The sequence below is a fragment of the Diabrotica virgifera genome, chromosome 5 (genome assembly GCF_917563875.1).
Source record: "Diabrotica virgifera virgifera chromosome 5, PGI_DIABVI_V3a".
Classification (NCBI taxonomy): domain Eukaryota; kingdom Metazoa; phylum Arthropoda; class Insecta; order Coleoptera; family Chrysomelidae; genus Diabrotica; species Diabrotica virgifera.
This window is the reverse complement of record NC_065447.1, coordinates 255,006,155-255,026,435: the sequence shown is the minus strand read 5'-3', so window position 1 is coordinate 255,026,435 and position 20,281 is coordinate 255,006,155. Positions and strand designations below refer to the sequence as shown.

The following is a 20,281-nucleotide window of genomic DNA, read 5'->3' as shown; positions in this document are numbered from 1 at the left end:
TATACTTAAAACACTTTATTTTTACATTCAGATCATATATCACAGTAGTAATCAGTTGAATATAACAACAGCGTCATTGTGCACTAGTAGAAGATTTTGATAAGACTACATTTTGATTCTTTATCTACATACAAAGATGTCGTATTATTTAATCTACATAGGATTAAAGCAAGAAGGTTAGTTTTAAAATAATCCAATGTATTCAAACAGGAATATAAAACAATCGCAAAACGAACAGACGCTCGCCTTTCTTGTAAACTTGTATTATCTATAGTGCCCAATGCGCTGCCATTGTCGACTCACAGTAAAACATTCTTAACGGAATAAACTAAATATAAACAAGTCACAAATAAAAACAATGAAAATGTAAATCTACTATTACTCGAACCAGACATCAAACATTGACGGTCACTATTTAAAGAGGTTTCGTACACAAACGGCATTGGATCGTTTTCTTTAAGGGTCGGTACAGTTCTCAACTTCTCTGTCACATCGTGGAACAGTAAGTCATGTTCGTCGTCATATCTTCCGAACATAGTAAACGCATTCGTCGTAGATTTGTAGTTTTTCCCGAAAAGTTCGTCTAGTTGTAGGAAAACATCTAGGGTGTCTTTCTTCCAGAGTTCTGTAGCGTTGCCCCTTACCATGGCTTGACCAACAGGCGCCCAACTCAGGTGGCACGCTGATGTTTTGTTTATGCAACTCGCTTGTATCTGGACTACTTCGTTTGCATGGTAGGCTGAAACGGAAAGATTTGTTTAAACATAAGCAATAGATGTACCTAGTAATAATAGAACTGGTGAAAAATAAGTGAAGCCGATTTTTTAAAAGTACTCCGCACAAACCTTATGAAAATTAGGTCCCAGTGGATTTTGTTCATAATTTGGGAAAATACTCTTTGAATCATCCTGATAAAAAGTCTCATGGGCACAACTCAATCGTATGAAGGATTTTCAAGATATAGAGGCACAAACTCGGAAAATTATAAGATTTACTGGGTTTTCCAATTCCCTGAGTTACTGGTTATCTGGCAACATGTAGAAGTTTGGATCAAGGAAAAGTACTAGTAGTCTAGGATTTTTCCCTGGCTATCCAATGGCGACCGTTACTTTGACCTTGACCTTCAACGGACGTCATCTTCTAGAGTTTCGAGGATTTTCGGCATCAAATTGATATAAACAGATTACTTATGAGTTTTTGGGATCGCTAAACACGAATATGCCATCAGAATTGACCCCCGGAGGACGTGGTGGCTAGGGCTACTGCAAGGGACGTCATCTGCTAGAGTTTCGATGGTTTTCGGCATTTAATTGATTCAAATGAATTACTGGAGGGTTTTTTGAAGTCGCTAAACACGAATATGCCACCATAACGGACTCCCGGAGCACCTGGTTTCCAAGGTCAATGAAAGGCGCTCCTGGAGTTTCGAGGGTCTTTGGTACTACATTAATGCAAACGGATTAGTTATAGGTTTTTGGGGTTGCTAAACACGAATGCATGATCAGCACAGACACAGGAGCACCTGTTACCTAAGACAGGTTATCTTCTGGAGTTAAAAACCTAAGAGTAATCCATTTGATTCCTCCATTTGATTTCTTCGAAACTCCAGAAGATAACCTGTCTTGGGCACCAGGTGCTCCTGTGTCTGTGCTGATCACGCATTCGTGTTTAGCAACCCCAAAAACCTATAACTAATCCGTTTGCATTAATGTAGTACCAAAGACCCTCGAAACTCCAGGAGCACCTTTCATTGACCTTGGAAACCAGGTGCTCCGGGAGTCGGTTATGGTGGCATATTCGTGTTTAGCGACCTCAAAAAACCCTCCTGTAATTCATTTGCATCAATTAAATGCCGAAAACCATCGAAACTCTAGCAGATGACGTCCCTTGCAGTAGCCCTAGCCACCACGTCCTCCGGAGGTCAATTCTGATAGCATATTCGTGTTTAGCGATCCCAAAAACTCATGAGTAATCTGTTTATATCAATTTAATGCCGAAAATCCTCGAAACTCTAGAAGATGACGTCCGTTGAAGGTCAAGGTCAAAGTAAAGGTCGCCATTGGATAGCCAGGAAAAAATCCTAGACTACTAGTACTTTTCCTTGATCCAAACTTCTACATGTTGCCAGATAACCAGTAACTCAGGGAATTGGAAAACCCAGTAAATCTTATATCTTGAAAATCCTTCATACGATTGAGTTGTGCCCATGAGAACTTTTTATCAGGATGCTTCAAAGAGTATTTTCCCAAAGTCTATGGTATGAACGAAATCCACTGGGATCTAATTTCCATAAGGTTTGTACGGGATACTTTACTACGCGTGTTGTCCGTTAGGTGGACACAAATAAGGGGGCAAAAATTGTAAAGCTGGTTTGACTTTTCACTTGTTTCTTGTTTCCCGTGATAATTATAAATATGGCATTTTGTTTCTCTAGGTTAATAATAATTATTAAGAGGACTATGCGATTAAAAAGTATACAATAAAATAATTGTGTTCTTCAACTTCTTTGGGACATCATACGGGAATATTACAATTTAGATTTTGTATTTATTGACTTTCTATAAACATGTCTAACTTAGTTTGTCTATGGAGTAGAAGATGGCGCAAGATGTCGTTTAATTTTAAGAATAAAATTTTATTTTTTTATAACATCGTTGATTGAATATCACAACAATTTCAAGGCAAAAAGTACAATACAATTTTTTGTGTAATTACTCATCCATAAATAAATTTTAAATCTCTAATCTAGGTTTTTCTAATAATTATTGTAATCTACAAACCTGCCATAAATTTAGAAATAGAATTTTGGGACACGAAAGCCACATCTCCCTTTCCACTAGCCAAGCAATGTAGGGCTCCAAGTTCTCCATCAAAAGTATCACCTTGACATAACTCTTCCAGCTTTTCAAAACCACTTCGCTTAGGAACACCAGGTGTACAACTAGGTCCAAAGAAGTTAGCCATTTCTTTATCCAATGGGCAGTTGTGGATAACAGATTTGTTGAACAAAACGTTCTTTACGGTATTCCAAGCAACACCATCGTAGACAGGGAAGCAAATTTTCTTGCCTCTTACGTCTTCCATACTGGTCATTTTTGTTTTGCTTGTTGTTGCTGCTACGGTGATGTATTTTTCATTGTCCAAGACGGTTTCGTAGAAGAGTGTTGTAAGATTATACTTTCTACAAACAAAAGAAAAAGAACTATATCAAAACCTTCAAAAAATCTCTGAGTGAAGTTTGGTTTGGATGACTCGCTCTACTGTCTTGCTGAGTGCAGTTTCAGTTAAATAATAGTTAAGACAAATAATGATATTAAAATTGCCCAAACAGATCTACAATAGACGCTATTTTCATCATGCGACAATTAGTTGAGAAATCAATAGAATTCGACAAGCCCATGTTCACATGCTTTATAGATCTGAAACAGGCATTCGACAGAATACGATTGAAGGACGTGCTCACTATCCTTGAAAATAAAAACATACGTCAGAAATATAGGTAACAAAACATATATACAAAATGGTACAGGTATGGTACATACAAAATGGTTCAAATGTATACAGATATACAAAATGGGTAACCGAACCATGTGAATACTTTGCTACGCAGATAATGCAATCTTAATAGTCGAAAACAAAGATGACTTACAACGCCTTCCACAAAAATTTAAAATAACCGTCGAAAAGAATACCTGACACTATCCACAGAGGAAACCCAATGGATGGTAACGCAGCTAAGACAAGAGCCGAGACAACAAAGACCAAACAAATAATGACAACAATAGAGATAAAAACCCTAAGATCCACAAGAGGTATCACACTCTATAGAGAATCTATCACACTCTATACAGAAATAGAATACGAAACGAAGAGAGCTAGGTGTTGGAGAGAATACATTAAGAGAGCTAGGTGTTCAAAAACAAGAGCGCGACGGCGCATGTGGAGAGACCACGTAGTTCGGATGGACCCTGAACGTATGGCGAAATGGGCGAAGACACACAAGTCCAACACCAAGCGACCCATAGAAAGACCCAAAAGAGAGCTGGAGCTCCGGATCGCAGTATAGAAAACCGGACTCCGTAACAGAAAAACAGGACATAGCCTTATTAAAAGAAGAAGAAGACGAAGATATTAAAATGACAATACATTATAATATAATAGAACTTACGTTTGTGCTTGATGAACTAGATCCGTCGGTACGATAACGACATCAGCAATGTATTGGTTGTGATTGTTGTTGTTTAAAGCCCACATACAGTGAGTCTTGTTATCTGCTTTAACACACTCCAAATCCGGTTCAATACCATACACTGAGGCCGATTCTCGCATCCAGGAACACTTTGCATGTTCTTTAATGGAAGTTGTGCAGATTGTTATAGTACGTGGGGGATGGCAGCCTGAGAAGCTATTGGCACTAAGATAACCTAAAAGATTAAGAGAGAGCAAGTTAGTAGTTTGCAAGTTGGTAAAAAAATATACAAACGAAGAATGCACCGAGAGAACAATTTCTTTTCTCCTAAAACACCGATTTCTTTGAGCAATATTTCTTATAAGTTAACATATCCTATTCACTTAAACATACCGGTTCACATATAAAGAAACGAGTTTTTTAAACACAACTCAATAATTTCTTACAGATAATTTCTTCAATACTAAGAAATGCATTAATGGTTACATTTAATTTTCTTATCCTAAAGTTTTTATTTCTCAAATTGAAAACTACGAATATTTTGCAGTATAAGAAATATAATGTTAAGTTAATCCATATTTATATTTGTCAACAAGAAATTTTCTTGCAATCAAATAAATATTTTAAACCACAAGAAATAATTCTTCAGAAATACCCTCTGTAGTAACTGTGGTTATAAAATAAAAACTTTGTCATTAATGCCGAAATGTTACTTGCAAATAGATTTTCTTCCACAAAAGAATTGCGCAGATTAACTAATTATGATTTAGTCGTCAGTGTTTGTCAAGATGGCGTGATATGTTCATGTTCATATAGATGGATTTTGGATTTATTGGTGTTCCTTAAAAATTAACGGATATTGTCAAGGTACGTACATATATAGGTATTTAATAAAAGTAAATTGAGTAATTTAAGATGTAATAATAATATTGTTGCGTATCCGAATGGTTAAAAAAGAAACATAATAGTATCTTTATATGCTTTTTAGGTATAATGATGGATGACTCTGAAATAAAGGATCTTATTATTCTAACTGGGAAATATGCCACAATTTAAAGCTGGGACAGAATGATATAATATATAGCTTCAGAACAATATTAAGAAAGGAGTTATTAACCAACTGCGGGGCCTTCCAGAAACGGTAGAACTTCATACATGTAAGTATCTTTTTAAAAATGTGTACACTTATGTATCAACTATAATAGGTTTCTTGAATGTATCGTCTTCTATAAAAATATACAATACAACGCTATATCAAACATGGCGGGTACAACGCTGAAGATGTTTTCTGTTAATTTATTTGAGATAAAGAAATCAGTTAGTTTAAAAGAAATATATGTTTATGGTTAAGAAATGTTATTGCCGAAAACCGTGAATTAGTTAATATTTATTAAATGACTTAGATGTAAACTAATAATACTTTCCCGTAATAAAATTTCTTAATGATTAGGTATGCTGTCTCTTTTAGATTATAAAAATTAAGAAAATTACATATTATGTCTGTTTCAATGTTTTACATTGGTTGTATTTTCCCTCTTGTTTTAGCTAAACAATGTTTATTGTGTGACTTAATATTATACAGATAAATAATTAATATTTCATTAACAAAAAGAAAAAAATAAACAAAAATGTGTAGGTTAAATAATGCCATGTTTGAACTAAATATGATTTATTATTATTAGTATTAATAGTTCTTATGTGGGGCCGTGTATTTGTTTTTTTTTTTTGTATTTCCTAAATTTGTCAAAATAAATATCTAGGTATATCCTTATAAAAAAAATTTATTAAAGTAAGTTTACTCTTTCTACATAACGATTTTGTTTTAGTGAATTGCTGATATACAAAGTGCTATTAACAAAAGAAGGAAAATTTGAGAAAGTTGGATTTGCCTCTTCATTCTTTTATTGTTGTGTAGAAGCCAGTGGTTTAAGAGTGGAGAAAATATTTGTATGTAATAATAACGTTTTATATCTTGTTTTATTAATAAATAATGATTTTACCTTAACACAATGATTTATTTCGCCGTATGTAATATCACTTTATTTTCAAGAAATATTAACTTAACTCTAAATATACGTTTATCTCTGCGAAATATATTTCTTAACATTAAATACATTAATTATTAATAGTAAAATAATAATATTCCTTACTAAGAAATATTATTGCTCAGAAAGAATAGTTTTGTAATGTGTAGAAAATATATTTTTATGACTAATAAAATTAATTAACATCAAGTGTAATTTCTTTCTGATAAATGGGTTTGAAGTTTGCCAGAAAGTAATAGTTTAATCATATTTAAACTATATTTCTTTGGCTATAGTAGAATTTATTTGAAATATTTTAGAAAATTATATCTTACATACAAAGATATATTTCTTAGGCAATATAAGTCAATATTTCTTAAATATTAATAAAGTTTCTTTATGTCAAGAATTGTTTTCTCTCGGTGTGTAGATGGCAAGGCATCGTACTCCTTAGAAGAAATTAAACAAATTAAATAGATGTCGCTACCGCGTTCGATACCCGAATTATTTTTATAATTCGGCTTAAATAGAGAGTTTGGTTTACTTAACACGACAGGAGGAGCAGAGGAGGATATCCAGACACGAATTGACAAAGCACAGACAGCATACTATATGTTAAATAATATATGGAAATCTAAATGAGATAAAACTGGACACCAAAGTAAAAATCTTTAATAGCAATGTAAAGGCAGTACTATTATACGGATCACAAACTTGGAGAATAACAAAACACAACACTGGAAAGATTCAATCCTTCATCAATAACTGCTTACGAATAATTCTAAGAATATTTTGGCCCAACAGAATCACAAACTTGGACTTATGAAAAAAAAAACGAAGCAAGAACCAATACATAAAGAAATAAGAAGGAGAAGATGGAAATGGGTGGGCCATACTCTGCGGAAACCAGACACAGACATAACAAAACAAGCATTGGAATTCCAATCTCCAGAGCCTATTCCGCCTCCAGAGGTGATCATGTAGCCATTCTTATGAGGTCTGGGGAGACTGAAACATACGTAAGGGGATGATTGATCATCTCTGAACCGAAATGAAACATAAGCTGTCTTTGATTTTTCAGTTTACTCAGATTGTGAGTACACGGAACCAACTTTCATTGGAATTTTTTCCTAGACCAGTAGATATAATGTGACTGCAAATTGTAGAGTCCCTTTCATCTTCTTTATTCGTCGTCTCCTTGCCTTATAAACTGTAAAATGCGGAGATTAAGGATGTAACCAGAAATTCGTACCAAGCGGGGTTTCAGATTTACTGATCTGGGACTTCTCATTTCTTTAAACCAATTAAGTATATTTACCTGTTGCGTGGTCCAAATAGGTCTCGATAGGATCGATGTTTGGCAGCTTGTAAAACGTTGTATAAGCCGTTTCAAGAAGCATCAGTAAACTGTATCTCCACGAAATTCTGTCACTGTGTGATAAGGGACTTACTATTTTTTGAATGTCGTCTGCTACCGTCCTAAAATATTTATAAAAAAATTAAAATGATAACCCAAAGAAATAAAGTCAATAAAAACTTCTGCCGTCTTAGCCGTAGGTGAAGACCATGAAGAAGCAGCAAGAAAACTACAAATCTCTATTAACAGACTTAACAAGTGGACTAAACGCTGGCGAATTAAATTAAACGAAATGAAGTCAGTGCATATAAATTTTACAAACAAGAAAAAACAACACATTCCTGTTAACGTAAATAATACTCAGATACCATACGCCAATACCGCAAAATATTTCGGTATTACACTTTGGAGCTAGGCTACGCTGGAGAGCCCATGTTAAAAAGAAACGAGAACAGCTTAACATGAAGTATAAAAAAATGTACTGGCTATTGGGAAAACAATCCACTCTCTCGATCTACAATAAAATACTTTTGTATAAACAGATTATAAAACCTATATGGACATATGGCATCCAGCGATGGGGCTGCGCTAGTAATACTAATTTAAACATCATTCAACGATTCCAAAACAAAGTGCTAAGGAACATTGTCAACGCTCCATGGTACTATAGGAACAGTGACTTCCATAGGGACCTAGACATGGATACTGTTAACAAGACCATAGAAAAATTTGTCAAGAGTCACGAACAACGACTTCTTCAACATGCCAATGTTGAGGCCGCCATCCAGCTCCTCGACAACACGGATCTAGCTAGAGGATTCAAGAGGAAGAAACCCTTCGAGTTAGTTAAGCCAAAGAATACATATCTACCACAAGAACCGACACGAACGGATTATCTATGAACAAAATTTTTATGCGCATGTCCGAGATCGGCCATTTCTCAATTTTCCTCAATAGCAAATAATTTTGGTGACGTTTGTCTTGTACAGGATCGGCGTTTGTTGTTTGTTTGGCTTGGCTTGGCGTTAGTATTTTGTTTTTGTATCAGTTTGTAGCTCGTAATATTTTGTATAGACTTTTTTCTAGGTTTTAAGTTTAGTTTTTATTTTATTTTTGTATAGTGTATTAGTTTATTAGTGTAGTATTTATTCGTGTGTACATAGTTAAGTGGTTTATTTACTGTTGGAATGGCTGCGAAACGACGAGGGTTTTCATGTAGGTACCTATATTTCGTGGCTGCCAGAAAAGAACAGGGGATGGTTTAAGCGTATTTTCAATCCCAAAAAATATACTTGTTCACATTTTTTCAAAATTGGTGAAAACAACAAATTATATTTTGTATCGTTGTATCAATATAAGCCAAAAAGAATATAAGTCCTTCTTTTTCAATTAGTGAATGTCACGCCACTATAATATATTTTATTATTGGTCTTTCAATGCTAAAATCAGGATAAAAAGGTATTTTATCCATGGTTTTAATCAATATAATTCTCACCATTACTTTGTGTTGTGTTTGCAACCTTTTGTAAATCAAAAATAATTCCACCATATTAAGAATGTCAACAAAAGCCGGCCCTGCATGCAACCTTTTTCTCAGTGCAACTAAGATTTTATTGATACACGCCAGAAATGTGTGAGACTTTTCTCAGTGTACTCGTGTGTTCTCTTGGTAACTCGATACTGAAATTAAGTACATGCTAAAAACAAAAGAATCGCCGTCCGTGTCGGTTTTTGAAAATTTGAGAATAAGTAGTGGATAGTCCAAGGATCAAAATATATATGAGGCCGAAAGGCGCTTTTATCATGGGGTGGTTGCCACCCCATCTCGGGGGTGGAAATTTTGTATTTTATTTTGACCTTAAAAGTTGGTAAAAACATTCATTCTAAGCAAAAAACGTTCTATGCATTTTTTTTGATAAAATTAATTGTTTTCGATTTATTCGCTATCGAAAGTGTTAGTTTTATATCGAAAAAATCAATGTTTTTAATCAGTTTTCCGCCAATAACTCAAAAAGTTTTCGTTTTATCAAAACAACTTTACTTAACAAAAATATACCTTTTGAAAAAATAAACAAAACCGTTTTCTTTAAGTTTCTTTAAGACCAATAGTAATCGAGCTAGTCTTTATTATATGTTACCTCTTCTTTTTCAAATGCTAAATATTGTAGTTTCAAAGTCAAAAGACGAGAAAACTATGCATTTTTCGAGGATAACTCCTTTAAACTCATTTAAAGTATTTAAAAATATCTATCTCCAGAAATAAAAAAAATAGTCTCTAGCTCAAAAATTAAGTGACTTATAATAAAAAGAATGTCAGTCCCTATTTTTTTCAGCGAAAAAGTGATCGGAAACTTCCCCCTAATTACTACCCTAATTAAAATTAGTCATTGACCTTATTTAATCTTCTTTATTTATGTATGTATTATTAATAGGTTCTAGAGGTTTGACCGGCTTAGAATGATTCGTTTAAAAAAAATGGAGTTAAAAGCGAATAACGAATTTTTGTAGTTTGGTAAAAAATGCCCTTTTCTTCAGAATAGAGAGATTAGCATCAGAGATACAAAAAGATATTGAAATATAAAATTGTAGTCTGTTTAATTTCCAAGAACTTGGTTTGCAAGAATTTTGTCTACGGCAAAAATTGAGTAAGATATTGACAATTAAAAATTGTAATAACATGCAAAAACCACCTTTACCAATCCTTTTAAAGTCACCTCTTTTTGCGACTGAGGATTTAAAAGGATTTAATTTTAACAGCCTTATAGATCTTGTAAAAAACTATAAAATGCTTTTTTTACCAAACTTTCTAGGATAAAAAATATAAACTTACGGTTAAAAAATCAATATATTTTTTTGAAAAAAAGGATAAATCCAATTGGAAGCATAATAATGTAAGTTAGCGGTGTTTTTAGTGATTGGCCTTATTTACTCTTCTTTATTTATGTATTATTAATAGATTTCAGAAGTTTGACTGGCTTAGAATGATTAGTTTTTAAAAAAACTGCAGTTAAAAGCGAATAACAAATTTTTGTAGTTTGGTAAAAAAAGCCATTTCCTTAAGAATATAAAGATTAGCATCAGAGATACAAAAAAATGTTTAAATATGAAATTGTAGGTTATTTAATTCTAAAGAACTTGGTTTGAAAAAATTTTTCTACGGCAAAAATTTAGTAAATTGTAAATGAGTATAATATCGAAAAACATTGATTTTTTCGATATAAAACTAACACTTTCGATAGCAAATAAATCGAAAACTATTAATTTTATCAAAAGAATGTATAGAACATTTTTTGCTTAAAGCAAATGTTTTTTATCAACTTTTGCGGTCAAAATATAATAAAAATTTCCACCCCCAAGCTGGGTTGGCAACAACTCCCAAGGTAAAAGCGCCTTTCGGCATAATATAGATTTTGATCCTTGGACTATCCTCTACTTATTCACAAATTTTCAAGCAAATCGATCCATTCTTTAAAAATTGCGAGGTGAAAAGCTTCGGTTTCTGGACTAATAGTCTTAAGTTTTTATAGTAATTTAGGTTAGAAATAAGTTAGGTACTCATTGATCATTTTATTTGATCAGATTGTAATGTTCATAAGCACCTTATTGGTATTTAATAAATAAAAAAAAAATAAAAAATTTATGCAATTGTAAGCCTGATACGTATAGCATGATAGTCATCAGTAAAATGTTTAATATTTGATAAGTCAAATTTCTAGATTACTATGAATTATTCTTTGTCAACCATTTCCCATTTACTCCTTGATATAGGTGTCTTTCAATTGCTTTCATCCTTATCTGTCTTGCCATATGTTTTATCTATATTGCCATCAATCCAATCCACTATTTGCTTGCCACTACTCTTATGTCATCTACCCATTTCTTTTGAGGTCTTCCCATGCTTCTTGTAGTCCTCCTTGGTCTCCGTTCTAGGAGTCTCCATGTTCACCTGTTGTCATCATATCTGGCAGACTGGAAGATCTAGATTACGCTGATGATATATGCCTCTTAGCACATATAAAACAAGACATGCAACTCCAAGCAAAGAACTGATAATAGATGGTCCACTAGAATGACACTGTGGTATCCAACAGGCATCAAGAGACCAAGACGACGTTCAAAGTTAATAAGGAAACTTATTTGTTAAAAACTAACCTTCTAGTTGCTACAACTGGCCATGGTTTAACAACCCAAACGCAAGGATTTGTACTGTTTAGAGGCATTATAGAATCGTTGGGACATAAGAAATAGTATCCGTCTGCTGATGCTTCTGGAGATCCAGGAACCAATCCGAAATGAGGTCTGACATCGTCCAAACGAGCCCAACTGATATCTCCGGCTCCATCTGTGAGACAGTATAGGGATCCTCTTCGTCCCCAATATTTATCATCCATTGAACATTTTTCGGGATCGCCACAAAGATCGCAAAGATTTGTATATTTTCTCTCTAAAAACAAATGAAGTATAATCAAATAATACACAAAAAAATAATGGTTAGTCAAAAGAGGCAGGAAATAATATTCAATTTGTTATCGTTTGGTGCTTTTAAGATGTAAATATAAAGCAAAACAGGGTAGTGAATTAGTCGACGAGGGGATCTATAATTGCATCCACGACCTGTTTTTCACCGTGATAACAATCTTCCTTTGTGGGTATAAAGGGACTATAGTCCGTCCCACCTTGACTTTACAGTATAGGGAACATAGGCAATGCAGTCCTTATCAGAGTTTTTAGCGCGGTGATGTCGATTTTATCAAAATTAATTTGTAATCGAACATTAGAGAGATTAAATTAAAACTATTTTAGAAAGGCAATCTACAATTCGACACCCCCATCGAACAAGGTTGTAACTCAAGTTAGACTTTTTTTCAGATTTTAACACAGGCGAGTTCAGCAAAAAATTGCGCACACGTCAATATAAATGACGTAGTTTAATTCTCAATAGTTTGGCTAATAGTCCATTGAAAAAAGTTGTATTTTAACTTACGTGTGCCATTTTAGCGTGAAAAAGGCAGTAACACTGGATACTCCCTATGTTAAATATTTACTTTTTTTATACTTGACGATTAACAAGGTTGTTAAATGAGTTACAACTTTGTTGCACGTATGTTTAATTTATTAAGTATTTAAACATATGGTGTATCTCATAAGTCAATTTATCGAAATGAAAATAAAAAAAGGATTTAAAGACTTTTTTCCATTCTTATAGTTGCGGTGGACAAAATAAACATAGAATAGTTGTTGCTACATACTTCTATATAGTGAAACAGTGGAATATTAACATTACATATGTATTTTTCGAAATAGCACATTCACAAAACGAGCGTGATTCAATGCATGCCCTTATAAAAAAAACGGAAAAAACATTAAGTCGTATATGCTCCAGACCAATGGATAACCTTGATATGATATGCCAAAGCATCATACAAGCCTAAATCCGTAACTGAATTAAATCAGAACGAAATTCTAAATTTTAACCTATTTAAGGATACACATGTTAATTTTGAAGTAGATATTAATAGTAAAAGACTAAAGTAATCAAGTAAAATGGTCTAGAATTAAATATTTACAGATACGCAATAAAAATGCGAAAAATTTGAGATATTTTATACCATGATTTTTTCATAGTGATAGAATATTATTGTTATTGTAAAATTTATAATTTCCAATTAAAATTGTGAAAACTGTTAGTTGATATTTTGTTTAAATATCCCTTAAAAACTCATTTTCTCCTAGCTATACTGCAAATAACTCCAAACATACAACCTTTTAATAGTTAAACGGGAAAAATAATTAACACAGAGAGTGTAAAATGGTTGTTAGGCGACTTACAACCTTTTTCTACGAATACTCATGTTTAATCTCAAGGTTGTATCTCAATCAAACTCAAGATTTTCAATAGTTATTAAAATTACAAAACATACATCTCACAGTAATCCCTTATTATGATATAAATATCATATCACATTAGTGTAAAAGAGTCTAATCATTTCGCTACAAATTTTTAAAAAGTCATGTTTTCGTTTTTTGCCTCACCTGTAAAATCGCTAAAACTGAGTTACAACCTTGTTAGATGGGGGTGTCGAATTTTAGGATTCACATGCATGCGTAATAACTATAGTATATCAAATAAACATAAACGCATAAGAATCCTAAAATTGTAGATTGTCTTTCTAAAACAGTTTTAATTTAATCTCTTTAATGTTCGATTACAATTTTTTTTTTTTGATAAAATCGGCATCACTGCGCTAAAAACTCTCATAAGGACTGCATTGCCTATGTTCCCTATACTGTAAAGTCAAGGTGGGACGGACTATAGTTCGCTAAAGATTGTTATCACGGTGAACGACACGTCGTGGATGCAATTATAGATCCCTCGTCTAGTAATTCATCACTCTGTATTCAACCTGAATCATCTTTATTTACAAAAAATAATGATAATTTAATAATTTTAATAAATTGTTATTTTCATACATTTGTAAAAACACTTCATAGTTAATAATGCTTACTTAATTGTATATCAAGGATGGGATCATGTACCCAAGGTCCAGCCTTACAAGCTGCTCCAAAAAAGTCAGATGTGGCTTTAACTCTGTTCTCAGATAACGATAGTAATGGATCGCATGATGGAGTGGTCACAGATGCTTCAAAGAACTACAAAAGCAGAAAAATGTACCTTAGTTTAAATTAGTCCCACAAAATGTGTGGTTAAGCTATTTGTCATTACAGTCGTTTCAGTCGTTCGTCTTTTATTTTATTATCTTCTGATATAATTTGGGTATGCTATAAGATTTATTTCGGAGAATACGATAGGTACTTACGTTTGCCAGAATCTTTGTCCAGTCGGTTTCATAACCATGACCAGGATGGCAGTAATTCTTTCCTTTAAGATCATGTCGGCTTTTTATCCCAGATTTCTTATCAACTACAGCAACGACTTCATAATCGAAAGGTGCTAAAACACGAAATATTATCTTTAGATTAAATTGGGTTATTACGTTTGAGGGTGGTATACCTAATTCATTTGTAGCTTAAACAAGCTACTCAGTAGAGGGTATTTTATTATTTACCTTCTTTAATAGGGTATATTTTAATTATAGCCTCCTTAGGAGAAGCTAGAGCTATGCTATACAAAACCTAGAGCAAATAACACAGCAGAGGCGGTTTAAAAGGAAAACAAAAATGATGATGAATTTCGTCCCCGATGAGCTAATAGAAATCGTTCTTAGAAGTTATGGAAAGATATGTGTGTTTGGCGAAGAAATAAGATTAACGCAGACAACCAAACATGTGAGCTATTCAAATGAGTGTTTGTGTTGGGCTGTTTTAGGAAAAAGGAGAGACGTGTTTAAACAAATATACCAATCTATTTAAATAGGAAAGCTTTCAACCAGTGCAATTTATTACAGTATTACAAGGCAACAATGAAATTGGATGAAACATGTTACAAGAATGACAGACGACAGGTACACAAAAATGGACCTATGACCTCAGAAGAATTGTGATCAATCGGATAGCAAAGCCGCAGCACAAAAATAAATGTAAATAACTAGAAGAGGCCCCTGTCCAACAGCGACTCCACAGCCATATGATTGTTGAGACAATCCAATTCCTTGGCAATACTGGGTTAACTAGAAGACATACTTTTATTGTGTTATGTAAAATAAATTTTATGCAAATTTAAAGGTCGCATTCATGTTTTATTCCTCAATTATTGTGGATATTTCCAAAATCCTTTACATTCCCAATTATATAACTAATCTTACAATTCTAGCAGCGTTCTATAGGTTGCCTTGTTATCTTCTTTTATTACTATTTGGAAATTAAATTTTTAATTTTATTTAAATACCATTTACATCTTGTTTTTCGTTTTTTAAAGGTTAAATTCTATATTCCCTGAATTAATGAATAAATTAATAAAACAAACAACACCTTGATAATGTTGAAATTGAGATTTCATCTCGTGTATTATGAAACCATAAGAGGCCAATCATTTTTATTAATTTATACTCGGATTTGATATGAATAGATTAACTAGACTTAAACGCATAAAGAACTAGTAGTCCAGGGCGCATCTGTTTTGAGATGGACGTTGAGAGGTGACTTAAATTACAGAAATTGCTTGGAAATAACTCAAATAATAACATTTGAGTTATCCTCCCTCTCAAAATGGTCCGTCTCTCAACATTGTCTAAATAATCAAAATGTCAAAATATGAAGGAAAAATTCGATTTTTTTATTGGTTTTTTGATTATAACTTTAAAACTATTTATTTCTGAGAAAAGTTGTACTGACATAAAAGTTGCGTAATTAAATTTCCTACAATAGAGAATTGGTTAAAAATTTAAAAAATAGTCACCCTTGTTGCAAAATAGCAATAATTGCGAAAAGAACCATACAAAAACCAGTATTGGCATTTTAACGTTTTTCAACCATTTATGCTACACTTAGGACCTTCATATTTTACCCAGAAAAACTTTATGATATAGTAAAGCAACACTGTAAATTTCATTAAGATCGGCTTAACAAATTTTGTAAAATAAATTTTGCAATCCAGCTTCATCAAAATCAAAATTCATTTTTTTTTTAATGTTGCAGGACTGAAAATAAAGCAGATAGCAAGTTGAATTTTTTTGCTTATAGAAGTGTACTGTATCTTTCATTTGCAATTTGCAAAATTAAAATCGATTAATTACCACGGCGTCAGGAAATTTTTTAAATAAACATTAATTTTTGGTGCTGCGCGCAGGACAGCGGTGTTCGATTCACACAAGTTGATTTCCACCAGAATGTTTTTCAAATTTTATCTAATATATTATTTTCTTAATCTATATTTTGTTGTATTTTAATATTTTAATTCCACAAAAATCAAACTAATGTTATTATTGTTTGTGAGATATTGTTTAAACAATTGCATATGTTTAAAAATAATAAACTTTTATTCTCCAAGTTAAAATATATGAACAAAGAAAGTTTTTGCTAAAAAAGTGTTATTTTAAGGATAGAGTATGTGTTTTTATTTTGCAATAAACAAATTTATTTATTTATATCGAAATGTAATAAAAATTAAAATGTATCAATCTTTATCAAAGGTCATTGGAATGCCCAATCAGAGCAAACTATCCGCTGTCCTGCGCGTAGCACCAATAATTAATGTTTATTTAAAGAAATCCTGACGCCGTGGTAGTCAATCGATTTTAATTTTGCAAATTGCAAATGAAAGGTACATAACAGTACACTTCTATAAGTTAAAAAAAAATCAACTTGCTATCTGCTTTATTTTCAGTCCTGTAACATTTTGAAAAAATGAATTTTTTTGCGAAAGCCGGATTGCAAAATTTATTTTGCAAAATCTATTTAACCGATCTTAATGGAATTTACAGTATTGTTGTACTGTATCATAAAGTTTTTCTGGGTGAAATATGAAGGTCCTATGTGTAGCATAAATGGTTTAAAAACGTAAAATGCTTTTTTTGCAATTATTGCCATTTTGCAACAAGGGTGACTATTTTTTAAATTTTTTACCAACTCTGTATTGTAGGAAATTTAATTATACAACTTTTATGTCAATACAACTTTTCTCGAAAATGATCACTTTTAAAGTTATAATCAAAAAACGAAGAGAAAAATCGAATGTTTCCTTCATTTTTTGAAATTTTTTTTTATTTAAACAATGTTCCGGACCTTTTTGAGAGGGAGGATAACTCAAATATTATTATTTGAGTTATTTTCAAGCAATTTCTGCAAAAAAATTTGAGTCACCTCTCAACGTCCAAATGTATTAATATTTTTACACATGCGCCCTGGTCTATAGTCAGTACTAATCTAATGAGCTCCTTCTTGAAATAGAAAGTTGTTATTATGTACGTGTGCAAGCGTATACAGTAAAACCTCGATATAACGGACTTATTAGAGGGATGGGGTATTAGTTAAAGCCGAAAGTCCGTTATATAAAAATAGGTATAAAATAAATAACTTTTTTTTGAAAACATGTACACTGTATTTAGATATTAATAAAAAAGACAGAACACAAACAAAATTTTATTTAATTTGTCTTTGTCGTGAAGTAACGTTACTGTTTGATATCGACGCGTTTACTTTCGGTAATCCTGCTTTGAAAAAGGAATCAAGTTTTGTTTTACACTTTTGAATTTTGCTGTTTTTTATAATCAACTGTCTAAAATTACGAAAATGATCAATTAATGAGATCGTTGAGATGCGGTATTACCTCTGGTAACTTCATTTTTGGCAGTGTTGTTTTGTGTTTTTTGCTATCTTCAGTTCCATTCATCTTAATTTTTTAGGTTCATAACTTCATCTGCTATTTCACTTTCAGTTATGATGTTATACCCAGGGTCACCATCATCTACTTCTAGCCATTGTAAAACATCTTCCTTAGCTACTTCTTCTCTGGTATTATTGTCCTACATAAATCATGAACTTCCAACCCTTCTAAATCTATGTCTGGCCATATCTTGGCCATCAAAGAAATTCTTCCAACTTTCCAACCATTTTTTTAATGTTTGCTCTTACACCTCCTTCCATGCTGCAGCAAAATTAAACAGTTGTTGATTTTAAATCATCGCACTTTTAAGTTTTTCAAGGTATGCTGTCCTCTTGTATCTTCTGCATTATCTTCATCATGCAATACAACCATTAAAACTTTCTGTGATATATTCGTTTGCTTGCCAAAATTATCCACTGATCAATGGGTTGAATAAGCGATTTTTTTGGCAAAAACTCAAGTTGCCTTATTCTGAATGTATAATATTTTCAGAGGGATGAGCAGGTGCGTTGTCAATCAATCAATTTTTGAAAATATCTGACGTGAACTTTGCTTTATTAGAGCTATAATGAAACAGGCAGATGATGCATTATGGCTTTTAAAACTATAGGTCTACGAGATTTGCTAACAATTGCAGGAGTCAATCTATACGATCCATCGGTGTTAGCACAAAGCAGTACCGAAATCCTGTCCTTGCTGATTTTTCTTCCAGAATTTTGATTTTTTTATTTTCATTTTTTTTTTACAGTTGACCGGATTTTTTTGAGTTATATCCGAAATTCCTTAAATAGAGGTCCATTATATGGTAGGGGAGCAAAGTATGCTAAATGTGCAGTCACTCGAGCGCTTTGGGGACCTATTGGGTTGTAAAGAGTAGGTCCTAAAACCAAAAAAAGTTAAGTAAAGTTTTCCATTTTAGTGGGCGCTTGCCATTTTTTAATTTAATTTTCCATTTCCAACAATCGTTTTTTCCGATTATTGCGACATCTATCCATAATTCGAAAAAATGTTTCGAATAAAAGTTACTTATTTTTACGTAAGGAATCCAAATCTGCAATAAAAAATTAGGGTTCCTATTTAAGATTTTAAAGTAACCCCCCACCCCACATCCATGGGGGGTCGTGTTTGGTGCCTTTCGACATATTTTTCAAAAATATTGAATAAGTGTATTTTACAGTTTTTCGATCTGATGTTCATTTCGCGAAATATCGCGGGATTCGTATTTAAAATATTCAATTTACCCCCCACCCCTCTCCGTGAGAAGTCGAGTTTGGTATCGTTGGATAGATTTTTAAAAAATATTGAGCATACATTTTTTAGTTTTTCGATCTGCCATTCATTTCGCGAAATATTCGCTTTTTTCTTGTGAAAATTTGGGACTCACCCATTTCCTTACGCCCGGCTCAAATCGTCAGATTTTTGAAATATACACTCTTTTGCATGTACTTAACCTACCTTATCTTAATCTGACAATTTCGAGTTTTTTTAAGGGTAGATTTTTTTTTCGGGCCCCCCTTAACGAACTCCCCTGTGTTAAGAGCCAATATATAGTAGAGGTGCATCTGCAGAGTACCAGGTTTCTCACCATATGCTAATCTGACGCGCTCGAGTGACTGCAAAAATCCCCGCTTGGGCTCCCCTACCATATTGACGTTTTACTCTATTTGACATGAAAATAAATATTATTCATCTTTTTTTATTTAGAACGGTATACTATTTGCTTCTATTTTCATATTTTTTTTATCTAATATATGTTAGATATTTTATATAGCTATAGCTTAGATGGTGTGCAAAAAAAATGTCGCGCATATCAGATATAAAAGTAAAGAACATGGACTTGATCTCAATACGAAAAAAACAAAGAACATAGTAGTAGTCAGTAAGCGCGAAATTATTAAATACACGGTTTTTGGTTAAACAAAAATCAATTGCCAGGGTAAGTAGCTACACATACATTGGTACCAATATAAACAGCCAATGGAACTAACAGCCACTAACAGAAAAAGATGGCGGGTGAAGCAGTTGACACTTCACCTGCTCCCAATGAAAATGTAAATTATACATGTAAACATTGCTCCAAAAAAGTTAAAAGTAAAGTGACGTGCATAAAGTGCAGTGAAATATTCCACCCAGCATGTTTAAAACAAGCTAGTGAACTAAAAAAAAAACAGACTGTAAACATGAACCATCTCAACAAGTTGCTGAGATTGACATAAATGAAGACTCCTACCTTAGAGAAGAAATCAAACTCTTGAAACAAATAATAACAGACAAAGACACTATAATATCCGATAAATGCCAGGTAATCCTTTTACTCAACGAGAAAATAACGTCATTAGAAAATAAAATTTCATCATTTAATAAAAATCTACTAATATTATGGTATAGTTAGACCCAAATCCAGACATCCAAAGTGAAAGTTATCCTCC

The 20,281-nt window shown here is 32.7% G+C and overlaps 1 protein-coding gene across 1 annotated transcript in view; it reads right to left on the bottom strand.

The window, feature by feature from the left end:
* Positions 1–20,281, bottom strand: part of LOC114326117 (transferrin) — a 48,530-nt gene continuing 28,249 nt past the window's right edge. The window contains exons 4-10 of the mRNA XM_050651139.1: positions 14,389–14,522; positions 14,077–14,221; positions 11,723–12,014; positions 7,532–7,692; positions 4,169–4,424; positions 2,781–3,181; positions 1–739 (exon numbers count right to left, since the gene is read on the bottom strand). Of these exons, the coding sequence (XP_050507096.1) occupies positions 300–739; positions 2,781–3,181; positions 4,169–4,424; positions 7,532–7,692; positions 11,723–12,014; positions 14,077–14,221; positions 14,389–14,522 (1,829 nt within the window). The 3' untranslated portion in view covers positions 1–299. The remainder of the gene's footprint in view (positions 740–2,780; positions 3,182–4,168; positions 4,425–7,531; positions 7,693–11,722; positions 12,015–14,076; positions 14,222–14,388; positions 14,523–20,281) is intronic.